This window comes from Lepisma saccharinum, chromosome 1 (assembly GCF_977018435.1).
Source record: "Lepisma saccharinum chromosome 1, izLepSacc3.1, whole genome shotgun sequence".
Taxonomy (NCBI): Eukaryota; Metazoa; Arthropoda; class Insecta; order Zygentoma; family Lepismatidae; genus Lepisma; species Lepisma saccharinum.
In genome coordinates, this window is record NC_139229.1 from 131304993 (window position 1) to 131321485 (window position 16493).

The window sequence follows — 16493 nt, forward strand, 5'->3', positions numbered from 1 at the left end:
CAAAAGTGGCACAAGAAGCGAAGTAAAATAAAGCAAATCAATAATAACAATAATGTTATAATAACATTATTATTATTATTGGTACGTTTATCCTGGTACTTGCCCCCCCCCCAGACAAAAAACCGTGGTTGCGCCTCTGTATGTACAAGAAGACGACCATATATTCCTTGCAGAAAAAGTTGCGTATTGACCCAGGTAGATCACATAGAACCAGTGGTTGGCTGGTTACATAATTATTTGAGAAAATATTGTGAATGGAAATTTACTTACTTTGCATGGCATAGCATACATAACAATTATATATAAATTATAAATAGATGATCGTAGTGTCATTCAAACATTTCTTGCTACGCCCTACAGAGCGAGAATTTTCTTTCTCCCTAAAGTTCCTGAAGGAACACTTGCAGTTTGGAGCACCATTGCCAACCAGTGGAAAATGTGCTTTGCAATTTATGCGGTGACTTCAAATCATAAACTATGGCTTAATTTATGCACTTGAAACACCACATTTACTTCACACAAATATTTGGGCTTCCCCTCCCCTATGGTGTAATGCCTTCTAAGCAAGGAGTCCCAGCCTCCAGGTTAATACCGGGTGGAGCCACCATTGGATTCCGCTACAAACTAGTGGTCAAGTTCCCATTACCCTAATCTGTGCATAAAGTAGACAAACAAAAACTCAACAACCACATATTTAATCACATCTTATTTTCCAATTGCTATGTAGGTAGGGAACTTGCTAGAATCCTAAATTCTCTGGCAAACTGAGCAATACAAGTAGGGTAGGTTCCTATAAGAGTACGCGGTGTTGAAGGAGTAGGCAGTGCCAATTTCCAAAGTTGTCAGCATTGTGGGATGGTAGCTTCTAGACGTTAGCAAGCAGCAGCAGGGAAAGTTGTGTATGAGCATGAAGGAAGTAACAAGCGGCTGGCAGGGACTGAGTAATTAGCAGGTAAGTACTTTAATGCCATTTCAATGTAATATTACGCTTGTAGAATATAATGTCTGCACAATAACGCTAAAATGGGAAGACAATGACCTGTATAGTAAATATCTGTGCACGCCTTGAGAATACATAGGTGTCGACTTTACATGTCTAGTCTGATTGATTCTGCCGTCTGGTGACCAAACATTAAATGTGGCGTTTACTCAAAGAGTGTGCATTGAACAGGACCAAAGAATTCGCATGCGTACTCTTGAGGGACAGCGCAGTTTCTACGTAGTAAAATTCCATGAATCTGTGATATTTTTTAAAAGATGTTTGAGGTCACAATTTCTCAATAATTTTCTGTAAAATTAGAAGAATTTCCATAGATTGAGTCACAAGTAAAATGAAAGTACATATCCTATGTGCATAAATTCATACATAAAAGACAAACTTTGTGTGACAATAGTTGCTACAAAAGGAAAACAAACCGTAAATTGGTGTTCACGGAGGAAGTATTGAATGACTGCTATACAGGCGATTACAACTGGGAGAAAGCAAAAGGAAAATTGCCGCATCTCTGGGAGTAAATGAGTGCACACTCCGGAAAACAATGAAGGCTGTACTTCCTTTTTTCTACCAAAAAAAAACAACATTGGCATGTTACAAAAAAATTAACTAGCCTATTCCTTTCCAATCATGGAGGTATGATGACATCATCACCATATCGAACAACATTGGAGTGTGCATCATCCCAAAGTAAGGAGCCAAGTAAAGGAGGCAAGCATTGCAAAGGGAACAAGCATTTGAAATTTGATGCTGCTGTACCTTCCACATCTACAGACCTTCAAGAAGTTGGCAACTGCCCAGGATGCCACGAAATCTACGGGGAACCAATTACAGAAGACTGGATTCAATGTGGAGGTTGTGAGCAACAGTGGCACGAAGCTTGCTCTTCAAGGATAGGGTGCCTTTCAGTGTGACATGTGTTAATGTTTTATTTCCTTCATCTCCACAACACTTTCAAGTGAGTACTTTTAGAGGACGTATTGCGTACCCTGTAAGGACTAGTCCCCCAAGAGTACTATTTTGCATCTATTTAAAAAGATAATTGTATATCCTATATTTTGTTTCCATTCATTTTATTTTTAGTTCCAACCGAAAGTAAAGATACTACTTAAGAAATAGGTGCAGTTGTTTTGTGTTTCTCTTTGTTTACATTCCCATAATATGACTTTAAACACTAAGTGGAACCTACCCTAATACTTCTGATTCAAAGGAATTGTGATTATGATTTTTTTCCAGGCCTATTTCAAGAACACTTTACACAAACTCACAGGAGCAATAAGCAGATGAATACTTATGGGCATTACACAGCTACAATACTTACTTTTACAGAATGTATTATTTATGCAGAAATATAGGAGTCAAGAGATAAAATTCTCCTCCTCTGCTCTAGTTTGATGTATACATAAAAAACTGAAACAATTATACTAGCTAGTAAAGCTCAGATTTAATCTTACAATTCCAGCATGGCACTATTTGTATTAATTATCACTATTCTTCTTTACAGGATCACAAATTATTTCTTTGCACAAGCTGTTACGGCAGAGAACGTAGGTGGCGTCATGCATCCTGAAGAAGGCATCTTAGTGTAGCTCCAACAAAATCACTGACAAGGTAACATCACCATTATCCTATGACAACATGCTGTAGAAAGTGATTTGTGATTCTCATAATGCCAGCCTCTAATAGGTATGTTCTTCCAGGTCAATGTGCCTTCATTGCACGGTCAACTTTACCTTTAGTACCTTTACCTTTCAGGTAAATTATTATTTAATAAAACTTTTACAGGTAAGAACAAAAAGTGTTGAAGAAAAAGCAACCTTAATTTCTTTCAGAATGTCAGTAAAACAATTATATATGTGTGTAAGTTTTGGTTTCATTCTAATTTACATTGCATTACATTATCTCAGGTACAAAAATACATTTTTCTTCTCTGAAAACTAAATCGTATACAATCTTGAGCTGTTTTGAGTTGTCTCATACATCAATGCACTGCATTTGGAATATGTTCATTCTTACTGTGCACATTAAGATACTATTTTAAATAACAAACAGCAACCATAGTCAGAATTAAACAATAAAATAATACACATTTTTTATTTGAAACCACTATCACATTAAGTACCCACTTGTAACCTTTTAATTACACACTTGTAACCTTTTAATTACAAACTGTTGGAAAATTGTCTTTGCCAAGCATGCCAGAACAAGCAATGTTTTTCATATTCCTGACTTTTACAAGGCCATTTTCCTCTCTTAACAAAACTAATGCAGTAAGTAAAGGGTTCAATGACTGAAATCGTTCGGTGTGACTTTTAAACACTGTCTTCTTAAACAGAAAATCCAACTAAAATTTACTAGCGAGCAACACAATAACTTAGTCTAATGGTAAAAAATTGTATTGTAGTAAAATTTTCAAAATGTGTATGAAGACCTTCTCTCACTACTTTCAAACTCCCCTCAGGCCCATAGCCAGGATTCTAATTCGGGAGGGGCTCATCCCTTATCAGTAACCACCATTTAAAGATGAAAAAGTGGTGGGGACATGCCCTCAAGATGAATTTCTCAGTATATTACAACTTATTATACTAGACGTTTAATCCTGCTAAGGAATTAAAATAAGTTACCACTATGCACTATTTAAATTAGATATTTGTAGGATTTTGGGGGGCTACAGTCCCCTGAGCCCTCCCCCTGGCTACGTGCCTGACTCACGCAATATATTTTTTCTTACTATAAAGGCTCACATTTAATTTGTTTCATCCAGCATTCCCTGTCAACTTTACAGTCCTCATAATTACTCTCCTGTGTATCAAAATCTATCATAGCTCGGTTGATAACCTGCATCAGTTCAGATTTGACACTGATCCTCTGTCTTTCTGGTATCTTCTTGAAATCTGAGAGAAGTGATAAGAAAAACATCCTGTCTCCATCTTCTTCATGTCTCCTATCACTTTTTTCTTTGCTTGTGTGCACAACACTGAGTGTTTCTTTGTTGACTGAATTTGTAGAAGTGTCAGGAGTCATGGCCCGTTTCTTAGCTCGTGGAACCTCTGGCGATGAAAGCCTTGGTTCTGAAAAGAATGGTGTAGTTTCCTCAGGTTCAGGGCTGCTGGAACCATCTGTTAGTCTTATGTTTGTGGTTGTGCTCCTTGGCACAATGTAATCCTTTAGAAAGGACAAATGATTGAAGTACACATACTGTGTCCTAGGGAGGCGTTTTTTTGATTTGGTACCTTTAGCCCTGTTTAGTTCTCTTGAGTAGCAATCTCTCAAACTCTTCCATCTCCGCTGAAGATTTCGTTCTGAAAGAAAGTTTCCACCATTAGTACTTGTCTCTCTGCTAGATTTTGTTCTATTCAAAAATATATTTCCAATTTTTTTGTACTTGTTTCCCATTGTTTAAAAAGAAAAGTTTTCTTTGACACCTTTTCTTTGCGAGTTTCATTCTGAAAAAAATCTCATGAGCAGCGAGCATGATTATTGCAGAAATATTGTCCTGAAAGCAACTGTCCACTATTAGTACACAAGAGGTTATTCAGCCTGTTTTCAAAGAAAGGTTCTTACCATTAGTTCTTGGTTGTAGACTTCTCTAAAATTCATAATACATCAGCTGTTTATTTAATTACTATGGTTGCTTCACATTGAATGTGTGTACAGGCAAAATAAAGTGAGCACATAGCTTCAGCAGAATGATGTCATTGATACGAAGGACGTACTACAGAAAAAGATGGTTTTCTCCTACTTAAGTTAGGGACTTCATTGACTTGAAGACATTTGCAACTTGGACTTTGTTATACTGATTAGCTTTTTCAGTACCAATATATTTAACCATGACCAGAGTCGATGTCTATGAACTGCAGTAGCTGTGACGTGGCTGCATGAATATAAAGCCTATCATAATTGGGGCTCTATTAGCTTCATAATGGAGTTAATACTACTACAAATCAATGATTTTATGCTTCTTTTTTAAAAGTTCTTGAATCAATAGAAAGTGAGAATAAGTAATAAGTAATCTCTGTTCCTTCAGATTTTATATTGAAAATTCCACATGTAATTCTAGAGAAAAACCTTGTTTAAAAACATAACTCTTAGTTACATGACATTTGATGTGCACTACACCTTCATGTACAGAATATACAAAAATATCTCTAAAAACTGATATTGTATGTACATTTTTGTTTTTATCACACTACATATGTGCGATATGAAATGTTCTAAGATATAGAGAAAATGCAATTTTCCATATGCTATATTGTCTGATCACAGTAAGTACATCCATATAAAGGCCTTTCATCATGAAGTTTTGAACATCACTTACGCCAAGTATTAATTAACATTGTTTCACTGGGTTATCTGTGTCCATTTTAACGCTTACTGAATTCAGATGTTTTGCATCTGCAGATGAACAGATCTTCGAAAGGGATGAAACATGGAAGTATATTTTGGAAACGAAGTGAAAAGCTGACTAAAATCTACAGCTCCTACCACTTGCACTAGAACTTGGTAAGGGTAGGTATTGTAGGAACTGAAGGATCAGTTCAGTTATAAATCTGTTCAGAGGTTAAACATCTGAGGATTTCATTTAAAAACACAATTTCACAGTAATATTTTTGGTTATACCATCAATCACTTATTCCCTCCCTCAAACCAAGTTCAGTGCAAATATTACCCAAACACATCACATATCTATCAAAGCCCTCTCAATGACATGCATCAGTTCAGTCTTGACAAAAATTCTTTTTGGTTCAGCTATCTTTCTGAAATCTGATAGAAGAGATAAGAAAAACATCCTGTCTCCATCTTCTTCATCTCTCTTCTCTTCCTCCCTCACGCTTGTGTGAAGAACACTGGGCATTTCTCTGTTGGCTGAATTTGTAGAGGTGTCAGGAGTGATGGCCCGTTTCTTAGCTTGTGGTGGAGCTTGTGGTGGAGCTTCTGGTGATGGTAGTTTTGGTTCCGAAATAAATGGTTTAATGTCCTCGGGTTCAGGGCTACTGGTACCCTCAGATATCCTCATGCTCGTGTTTGCACTCCTTGCCACAACATAATCTTTTAGAAAGGACAAATGATTGTAGTACACATATTGTCTCCTAGGTTGTTGTTTCTTTGTTTTGCTGTGTCTAGTCCTGTTCAGTTCTCTTGAGTAGCAATCTCTTAGACTCTTCCATCTCCGCTGAAGATTTCGTTCTGAAAGAAATTTTCCACCATTAGTACTTGCCCCTCTTGCAGATATCGTTCCTTTTTAAAAATATTTCGTAGAATTAATACTTGTTTCATATCGAATTTCAGTAACTCTTTAACAGTGCATGAAAGAAAAGTTTTCTCCATTGATACCTTTTTCTGTCTGCTTTTCAGTTCTGAAAAGAAAGTCTTGTCAGAAGTGCAACTTTCTCAAATAAATATTTTCCTGAAAGAAAATACCACTATTAGTACCCTGTTGCAGGGAGCCTGTTTTCAAAGACAGCTTGTTATCATTAGTTATTGATTCTTCTAAAATATACATACATTAGCTATTTATTTAATTACTACAGTTAATCTGTATGGAATGTGATGTACACAAGTGAAACAGAAATGAGAAAAAAGCTGGAGTGGAAGGATGAATGCAAGAAAAATGCAAAGAAATGTATATCACCATAGATAAATAAAAACAATGTGACTCCATGGATTTTTGATATGCTAATCAGTTTTTGAACCAACAATATATAGAACCTATATTTACGACTATCACAATATCTATTATCTACAAGTGGAAGTATGGGCATATACAGTAAATATGTTATCCTGTTCTAACTGTAGCTAAATTAGAATCCTGTGGAGTTCATCTAATAATATGATGAGTTCATATGCTGATTTTGAAAGAAAAAAGTACTGAGTGCCAAAAAGAAAAAGTTTAATTCTTTCAGAATTTATATTAAAACTCTGGTAATAACTAAAGAAAACCTTGCTTGAAAAAATATAACCATTAATTATATTTTAAGTATTCTACATTTTCAGATATAAATGTTCAAAAATATTGCTTTAGAAATTAACACTTTGTGCATTTTTAAGCCATTTCAATCATCATACATTATGTACATTACATATGAGCATGTAAGATGAAATTTTCTGCCTTACATGAAGGTAGTTTAATTTGTGGGTAGCTTCAAAGATAGAATTCAAAATTCTATGCTACATATTGCGTTTTTATATGGTATCAGATGCCTATCTTCAAAAGGGAAGAAACATGCAAGTATGTTTTGGAAGCAATGGAAGTACTGCACATTTTTTTCTGAAGTGGCAAGCAGGTGAAAATCTACAGCTCTAATCATTCGCATTAGAGTGTGGTCCTTTTGTATTAGGGAAGATAATTGAAGGAACTGCAATATGATAGCTGTAACACTGGAAAAGTGATAACATCTATTCAGATTACTCATCACTTCAGTAACAAAAGTATAGTCTGTGATTTTCATTACAAAGACATGTAGCTTATGGTCTATCACTCACTCCAGCTATGTCTTCCTTGAAAGAATTCGGCTGCACATTTAACTCCAAACCCATCACATATCTAGCAAAGCCCTCTCGATGACTTGAATCAGCTCAGTCTTCACAAAAATCCTTTTCGGTTCAGGTATCTTTCTGAAATCCGAGAGAAGAGATAGGAAAAACATTCTGTCCCCATCTTCTTCGAATGTCTTCTCTTCTTCCTCCATATCTGTGTGCTGAGCACCAAGTTCCACCTCTTCGTCGATCAAATTTGTTGAGGTGTCAGGAGCGATAGCTAGCTTCTTTGGTCGTAAAGTCATGGTAGAAGTGGACTTCGGTATACTGAAGAACACATTAGTGTCTTCTGAGCCATCAGCACTCTCGAACTCTTCACCCACATTGGCCGGGTGTCCTCTCTTTTCAACTATAAACTTCTTCAGGAAGGATAAATGCTTGTAGTACACGTATGGTTTCTTAGAGAACCAACCCAACTTGGTTTTGGTGGATAGAGCTCTTTTCAGTCCTCTTGTGTAACTGTCTCTTATGTTCTTCCACTTGCGCTGGAGATTCTGTTCTGAAAGAGAGGTCCTATCGTTAGATATTCCTTCTTACTCAAGCTGTCTTAGAAGAAAATTGCCACTATTAATAATCCTTCTGAAAGAAACTGAACTGTTAATAAATCCATATCTGTGCACTAGTAGTAGCCAAGTTAGGAGTAAGGCAGCAGTTTATTTCTTGAAATTACTTCAGAAAGAAATCATTGACTAACTGTTACTCAAAATTAATAATTTGTAGTTCTTTGTTACTTAGGGAAGAAAGCTTTGATTATTTGTAGTATTTACTCATGGTGTAGTCACTTCTTAAAATAAATAATCAAATGGACACTTCTTAAAATAAATAATCAAATGGAACATTAGTAACATTGGTGCCTGGAAAGGATGATGCCCAACCTGGAAAGTAAATGTTACATGAGAATTACAGATTGCATTCATGTAATTTTATTCCACATACAATATATTATCATAAGGCACTAATTATCACAATCAAGGCTAGTATAGAATCATCACAAAAACTCTAGAATTTCAAATTCAAGCAGATTTTTCATTTTTTTAGAGGAGAAATAACACTTTTGGCAAAACCGACTTACTTAACCCTACCTAAAAACCATGATTAACAAATCATACTCCCAATAATTTTGCTACATACACATATAGAATATTTACCATAATGGTATGTATATGGAAACGAAATGAACATTTAATAATTTGTATGGTACTAAAAACAGTACTTGAAGTGAGGGGAATGGTATTCCGCTAGCTAGTAAAATTTTGCAAAGCATCCCCCCAGCTGTGTCATCAGTGTTACCATTTTGAAACATACGAGTATTCCCCCAGCTAGACCCAAGCCTCCACCAACCACCCCCAGTTAGCAATTTCCACTGCAAGTGCTGACTAGAAACAATTTTGGAAAGGCTCAACACATTAGTAGCTGTGCGTTACAATTGCTACACATTGTAAACATGTGCAACGGAAAGGCAAAAAAGCAAAATATAGTGCCTGTCTACTACACAAATCAAACAACATTCTCTTATCATTTGCTCGCCAATGCTATAATTCCTACACTAGACGTTGGACATTGGGCCAGGGCTATGATGTTGCCACAGTCATAGCAAATGTGAGTCTCAACCAGGGTTCTTTGTGAGAACCCCTTCATCAATTGCATTTCATTATAATTGATCCTCATCATTGCAGATTGCCTAAAGAGGCTGAAAAGTGACATAAAACAAAGACATCCAAACAGAACATTCTACTCAAAATATAATCACGATTAGATTCTGCTTACAATAGCAAAATCCAGAGAGGTAGCTAGTTTGAAAACAAAACCCTCGAGTTTCAAATAGAAAACATTAATTTTTTATCTCTTGCGTCTACTGGTCTACATCTTGAAAAGAAATAAGACACCACAATCCCATACAGCACACAGCTCCAAGGGACGTCCACAGTGTCCAATCCAGATCCATGGATATTGTGGATGTCCATAAGACATCCTATGGATGTCCCGTTCTGGATCCCATGGGACGTCTATGGGATATCCCTTCATGGATATCCAGAAAATCTCCCGTATTGGATATCCATTGGACGTCCCGTTCTGGATATTTATGGGATATGTGGTATTACGTCCACGTGTTATCACAAATTTGTCATAAATGTTTTGATATCCGTGTAAAAATTCAGTCATAGTATCTAGTGTCAACTCTGTGATGCAGTAATAAATCGTAAATTAAAAACATATCCCAAAGGAATTGTGTTGCCCCTAAGCCCATTGTCATTTCAGCAAGTCATGCATGCGCGCCAAGTAGGTGAAAGTTGCCACTAGGCTTTCTTTGTGTCTCATCTCGAACACAACGGCAGTTTGCATGAGGACGTTGCTTTGCGTGGTAGTGAAGAATAAGCGCTGCTTACTATGCTTATGCATGTGAATACAAAGTACTTTTCTGATGTGTAGATACGTGTGTGTGTGAATTTGTGTGCATAAGTGCATGTGGGTGAGAGATAGAGAAAGAACATATATGTACTCGAGGTCTTCGATTTGTGTAAATCTAGTCCAGGAATGTTCTTTTCATATCCAAAGTATGTGCGAAAAATAGCAGCATAATGTCCAGATTAGGTACAATTTTAGTCCAGGATATATCCTTATCCACAATGAAATAAAAACATCCAGAAAATCACGTGAACTCATGTCCAAAAGTCATCCATATAATGTCCAAAACACATCCAAAAATGATCCACAGGATGTCCAAAACATCCAAATATGATCCACAGAATGTCCAAAACACGTCTTTCCTGGATATCTTATGGACGTTCCCTGGACGGACATATGGATATCCAGGGGACATCCTATGGATGTCTACTGGATATGTGTGTGCTGTATGGGATATTATCTGTATTTCACTTTTGCTAATGGATATCCAGGGGACATCCTATGGATGTCTACTGGATATGTGTGTGCTGTATGGGATATTATCTGTATTTCACTTTTGCTAATGGATATCCAGGGGATATCCTATGGATGTCTACTGGATATGTGTGTGCTGTATGGGATATTATCTGTATTTCACTTTTGCTATGTTCCTGAAGCTAAAATATTCACAAGACATTTGGATGCAAAACGAAAGCTTCCATAGGCATTGGTTTCATATTGATTGATTAAAATTTTTTGGTGCTTTGGCACGTATGGCCATTTTGCACCCTTCTAAGTATACAGGGAAAGATCCCCTTACATTAAAATTTAATAAAAGGGGTGTAAAGAACACCTTGAGAAAAGTTAAAAATGCAAGTTGTAAAGGGACCCGCACAGGACAAACACAACACATTAAAAAAAGGTAAAAGGTAAGGATAGTGTAAAAAGTTACACACAAATAGCGTAAAAGGTCAGCTCTTCTCAAAAAGCTTTCATTATCTACAAACATGGATGATAAATCTTACGGAAGGTTAAACCTTCGTCTGAGGAAAATTAAAATCGGCACAATCGAGAAGATTGTGCAGAACAATTACAACAAAGTTACAGGTGCAGCACAGCAGGCAGATGGTCTAGTCCTCCCCATCAGATGCATTTTTAAATTTACAACTTTTTGGAATTTCGCAATTATCGTACGTAAATAATAATTTGTACCTAAGAATAGATCCACCTGATCTATTATACTTTATGGAATACTTGCTCACTGCCCTTAATTAACTCGTCTGTTATACATCAGCTCCCTTCCTCCAACCCCCCTCCCCCGCGCACTACCAAGCACCGACATTTTATGTGAGTTGTTCGATATTTCCTTCTCATGACATGGTTTGTGATATTTGCATCCTAAAAAATTTGAAATGAAACAAATATTGAATAATTTTAAGTCCACTTTATGCAGAAATAGGTTTAATAAGGATTGAACCTAAAGTTTAAAGTAAGATCCGAACAACTGTACAGTGTTCCTCCACCTGAAATCGAATCCAGAACCCCTTGCTTACAAGGCGACGATGATACTACTAGGCCTTCGGTAAGGCCCGGAAACAAAATAATAATAATAATAATAATAATATAGGTTATATTCAAAGATTCGTAGTTTGCATTTCTGATTTTTTTTTTAAAAATGGGATTTTTAAGAATATATCAGTTATGTCTTAATATCGAAGAATATATTTAAAAAACTTGCTCTTACTACTACTTTGAGAAACATAAAATTACCTCTGACAAGTGTAAATTTCTCCGTCTCATATTCTTTGTCTTTTGTTGTTTTTCTTTTTTAAAAAAAAAGGGTTGAATGACTTCCTAGGCTTTGGCTCCTAGCCCACCCCTCGCTACGGGCCTGACCCAAGGACATAATTAATTAAATGAAGAAAGGTTCATTAACATTTCCACTCATTAGCTTTAACCCAGGACCCTCGGCAAAACCGAAAGTTGGAAATTCGGGTAAGGCATAGACATTTGTACTAGTCCGCCCATCCTTTTATTCGTCGCGATAACTTGAGAGGTAGGAAAACGACCCTAACTAACCAAAAGACTATAAATTACCTGTCAACCCCACCTTTCTATTTCTGTGTGAAAATAACAAACGGTAAATAAATAATATTAAAAATAGTTTATTATATCATCAAAATTAAATCCCCTCCCACCAAAATTACACATGCCGCTGTGCCGATCACAAACCTACCCCTATTTCAAAGGGTGCCTGACCTCGGTTCCGCTTGCGGGCACACTCACAAAACTAGTCCCGGTTCTAATAATGCATATGTGGTTAGGTTAGGACAGGGCCAACCTACCCCTTCCCATTTTTGGTGCTTGTGCATTCTGTCCTCTCCCCCTCCTGCTCTTGGATTGTTTTGGTATAATGTACTTATCCTCGCGAAGATAAGGACAAGTGATGATACGATGAAATTGATGAACGGATACTCACAAATAACAATAACACCCATGCCCAGGCCGGAATTCAAATCCGAGACCCCTGGCGTCCTAGCGCGCCGTCCTAACTACTCCGTCACGGACGAAAATCCGTCTGCGTTACCTCTGGAACACATTGAACACCCTCATGCATTTTTTGAGACTCTTCTCTTCATCAATGCCGGCCTCCGGGCAGGCGCGGATCCACGGGGAGGGCGATCTCCCCTCCCAACAGACAGGTTTTTGGGTATATTATCATCTGTGGCGGCGACTAGGGGGAAGGGGCGTGAGGGACAGTCCCCCTTTTCGCCACCGCACTATGCCAAACCTTATCTACGAAGGGAAAGTAAACCGTCCTTGCTACTCCAGTTTTGGAACCCAATCGTTGCCAAGCCAATCATTCTTAATATATTTGAAGACTCATTTTTTTGTGCTCATGATAGGGTAATCGGAACTGGATCTACTGTTTAAATGTGGATCCAATCCACTGTGGAATATGCCTGAAAAGAAGATCGAACCCGAGACCTCTTGAGAAAATAGGGTTTTGTTTTCTTTGCTTATTCATTTCACTCCTCGTATCTAATATCAGCAGCGGCGGCTCGTGACTTTTCAAAGATGCGTGCTATACAACTGATGCTGTTTTTCATGTACTTATAATGACCCCCTAACCCCCCCCCCCAACCCCCACACATACGTGCCGGCTCTGTGGCCACGAACGTTAAGTGGTCGACTTTCGATCTCGCCATCGAAGTTCCGGGTTGGAGTCTCGGCCCGGGTATGGGTATTCTTTGTGAATGCCCCTTCATTCATTTCATTATTACAAAGTATTACAAAGAATACCCATTTGACACCCACAAAGCCATGGTTCACTATCGTACAGTTTTCTATTAAATCGTCTTTTATGCGTAGCGTTCTTACCTCCCTTTGCATTTTGCGATAAATCCAAATCTGGCAACGGCCGTCCTAGTGCTTTTATTTCCAACTTTTCTTCAAGTGTTCTTGAAGAGAAAGGTCGCTGCAACAAAGAATCCACCGAATTCATGGTACACACACACACACACACACACACTCACTTTCACTTCTAACAACAACAAAAAGCTAATCCTTCACAACAATGACCACCCCTTCACACGCCACGCGATTTTAACACAATTAACCGCGCGGAAAATTTTTGGGGTCTGGAAGCCGGGGAAAAATGACGGTACTCTGTAAGTTTGTTTCTTGACTATTGAAGTGCTACATGAACACAAGGAAATATATTTCTAGCATTTAAAAACAGGTAATTTAGATAAAATATAAAATTAGAATTTCCTAAACATAAATTACATAGCAGAATCAACTTTCGGAAGCAAAAAAGGCACGGACTAGAGTTTCAGAGTTGCAATCTTTACAACTTACCACCGGAATAGATAAAAGGCTAAGGGGTAGTGTCAATTCGCGTTCCAACTTTTTTGCAGGTGCTGCTAATGTATATGACATGTTGTCGTAGACTTTCTTCTTATCCTGAGATGGCACACTTACCGTGCTGAATCCTCCTGTAGCACGCTAGCAGACGATTTTTTCTCGAGCCGAGACCCTATCTCCCGTACAAATCGAGGAGTGGGGGTGTACAGTATTCATGCGCGGAGTGATGAAAAAGGGGCGAAAACGTGCTGTTGAGATTTTAGCACGGTACGCTATTCCTTATAACCCCAACAGCGTGAGGGAAATACGTGGCGCCGCTGGTAAATGTTGAGGCTCTTAATATGAGAAGTTTCATTTCACTTTGGGGCTTCATTAAACTTCTTGCATCTGTGAGATTTGCTTTTTTCTTCTTTTCATTTTAACAAATTTAGCAACGTGCTATAGCACGGTAGCACGTATTAAGCAGCCGCCGCTGCTAATATGTCAGTTTATCGGGGCAGTGGGAGGAATTATGAAAACGCCATACAATAACGACCTTCTATTCGGGGTCTCCCCGATGGCGTAATGGTAACGTCGCCGCCTTCTAATCAATTCAAGGGATCCCAGGTTCGATGCCTGGGGTAGGCACATACTGGTTCGAATTCCACTTTTAAACTGCAAGTACGTCCCTATTAGCATATCTGAGCATAATGGATTTAAACTCAAGCTCAAAATCAATAACCATATATGCAACCCGTGGACGCTAATCTCTAGAACATGAGTCTGCTTGGTTACTGTCCACGGTACTACATGTTGTTTACAAAAAGCAGTGCAAGTATATAATAGTATTGATTCTCGGTGAGATGAGATACCAGACTGAATTTCGTCCGACCCTCCCAGCTTAACTTCTGGATCCGCCACTGGCTCCATGACGGAGTGGTTATCACAGCAGGCTACGACGCCAGGGGTCCCGGGTTCAAATCCCGGCCTGGGCATGGGTGTTCTTTGTGAGTTTCCCTTCAACAATTTCATCATATTATCACTCATCTTGATTTTCGCAGGTATGACTTAAGATGACCGGACCCCTCTCCGATTTTCTTCATATTTGACATACTTGCTTGCTAATGACGAATCTGAAGTTAAAATTTGTCGGAAACGTCTAGAAACTGCAAATTAATTGCGAACCATTGGCGCTAGCCCCACGAACCATTGACGTGTGGTTAGGTTAGGCAAACAGTTAAAATTTGGTGTCGTGGTAGTATCAGGAATATATATATATCCTTGTGAAACAAAAAATTTCGCGAAAATCGACGGTTTCCATTCCGAAAACTAACGCCTTATTATAGCTTATTTCGCAATTTCTAGACGTTTCCGACAACTTTTAACTTCAGATTCGTGATTAGGAGGCCTCAATTTGTGAGTATGCCAAATATGAAGAAAATCGGAGAGGTCCTGTCATCTTAAGTCGTTCCTTTTCGCGATTGGGCAAAGGTGGAAGAAATGCGAAGTATAATAAACTAAATCAACCGAAATTGCGAACACGGTTTCAGTAGTTTCCCGCTGAGACAGTCGGATTAGGAGGCGATAGCTTATAAAACGTTAATTTGCCCCACTTCACTTTCAAGAGAACGCCACTGTTTTGACTATTGTTTTCATCGCTATGCCCAACATTTGTATATACGCTACTGAATCGGTGCGGACGCTGAATTTTATGTGCGGTTTGCCCCTTGGGCTCCACTTCCTGCAAGATACGTACTGTATTTGTCCCAGGTGCGCGAACACGTATGCTCTTTGTCACGGTCATTAGGAACAAAAATCCCCGAGTGATCTGGCAACACTGGAAGTTGGCAACTGTTCTGGACGTGACGCTGCCAGTCAGCATTCTTCAAGTGAAAACGGATAAAACATGCAAATTAAAACACACTTGTAAGCAATCATCACTACGAATCGCACAGATTAGTGACTCACCTAGTTCGATTCTGTCAGCGTCCGACAAGTCTTCGAGCTCGCCGTAAAATATGTCGAATATCTCGTCCCATCGTTTCTTCCTCATTACTCGGTCGGAATACTCTTCACAGTTGACGTCCCATATGGCCGGACGTTGTTTGACTTCATTGATGAACTTCTCGTTGTCGAAAATGTTCATGATTGTCCCGTCTGTGTGAAAAAGCAAGGGTGAAGCAACGCGACACCACCCACTACGACGCAGCACAAAATGGCTTCCTACTCTGACGCCACCAAGTCGGCGGTGGCTAGTTCACCGGAACCGTGAACCGTTTCTGGCGACAGTGGCGCCACTGAAATGAAGGAACGTCTGAATCAATACAGACGACGCGGCACGCTACGACAGCAAAGAGGAGATATTTCTGCAGCATGCGTTTCCGCGGGATTGATTTCAAGTCGCGGAACGTTTCGATTTAGAGCGGATCTTGCAGTGCGTTTTCAGACAAAGCCTCTATCGCGTGCACACTGCAACGGGTCGCCTTGTAACAAGCAGGGTTGCAAGTCGCAGTAGTTTTATAGGGTTAATCAATTATTTGAATACTTTTACGCAATACATCTCTCGACTAGGGATGGACAAATCTGGATCCTCGCGGATCCGAAATCCGGATCCGGTTGGTTCCGGATCCTAAAATTTTTCGGATCCGTATTCGGATCCGATTTGCCATCCCACACAAGCGCTTGTTTGGAAAGTAAGAATGTGTTTATAACACACACACACACACACACA

The 16493-nt window shown here is 38.6% G+C and overlaps 1 protein-coding gene across 4 annotated transcripts; it reads right to left on the reverse strand.

The window, feature by feature from the left end:
- Positions 1–2828: 2828 nt before the first annotated feature.
- LOC146001402 (uncharacterized) lies at positions 2829–16178 on the reverse strand. 4 transcript variants are annotated; one of them, XM_083138730.1, is made up of 3 exons: positions 15731–16178; positions 7478–8030; positions 4156–4296 (listed from the first exon to the last, which is right to left on the reverse strand). In XM_083138730.1, the coding sequence occupies exons 1-2, from the start codon at positions 15906–15908 to the stop codon at positions 7531–7533; spliced, it is 678 nt and encodes a 225-aa protein (XP_082994856.1). In that variant the 5' UTR covers positions 15909–16178; the 3' UTR covers positions 4156–4296; positions 7478–7530. The 4 variants fall into 4 exon arrangements, with proteins under 4 accessions (XP_082994845.1, XP_082994856.1, XP_082994850.1 ...); XM_083138728.1 differs by lacking the exon at positions 4156–4296 and adding an exon at positions 6066–6181; XM_083138719.1 differs by lacking the exon at positions 7478–8030 and having other exon boundaries at positions 2829–4296; positions 15731–16169.
- Positions 16179–16493: the final 315 nt, after the last annotated feature.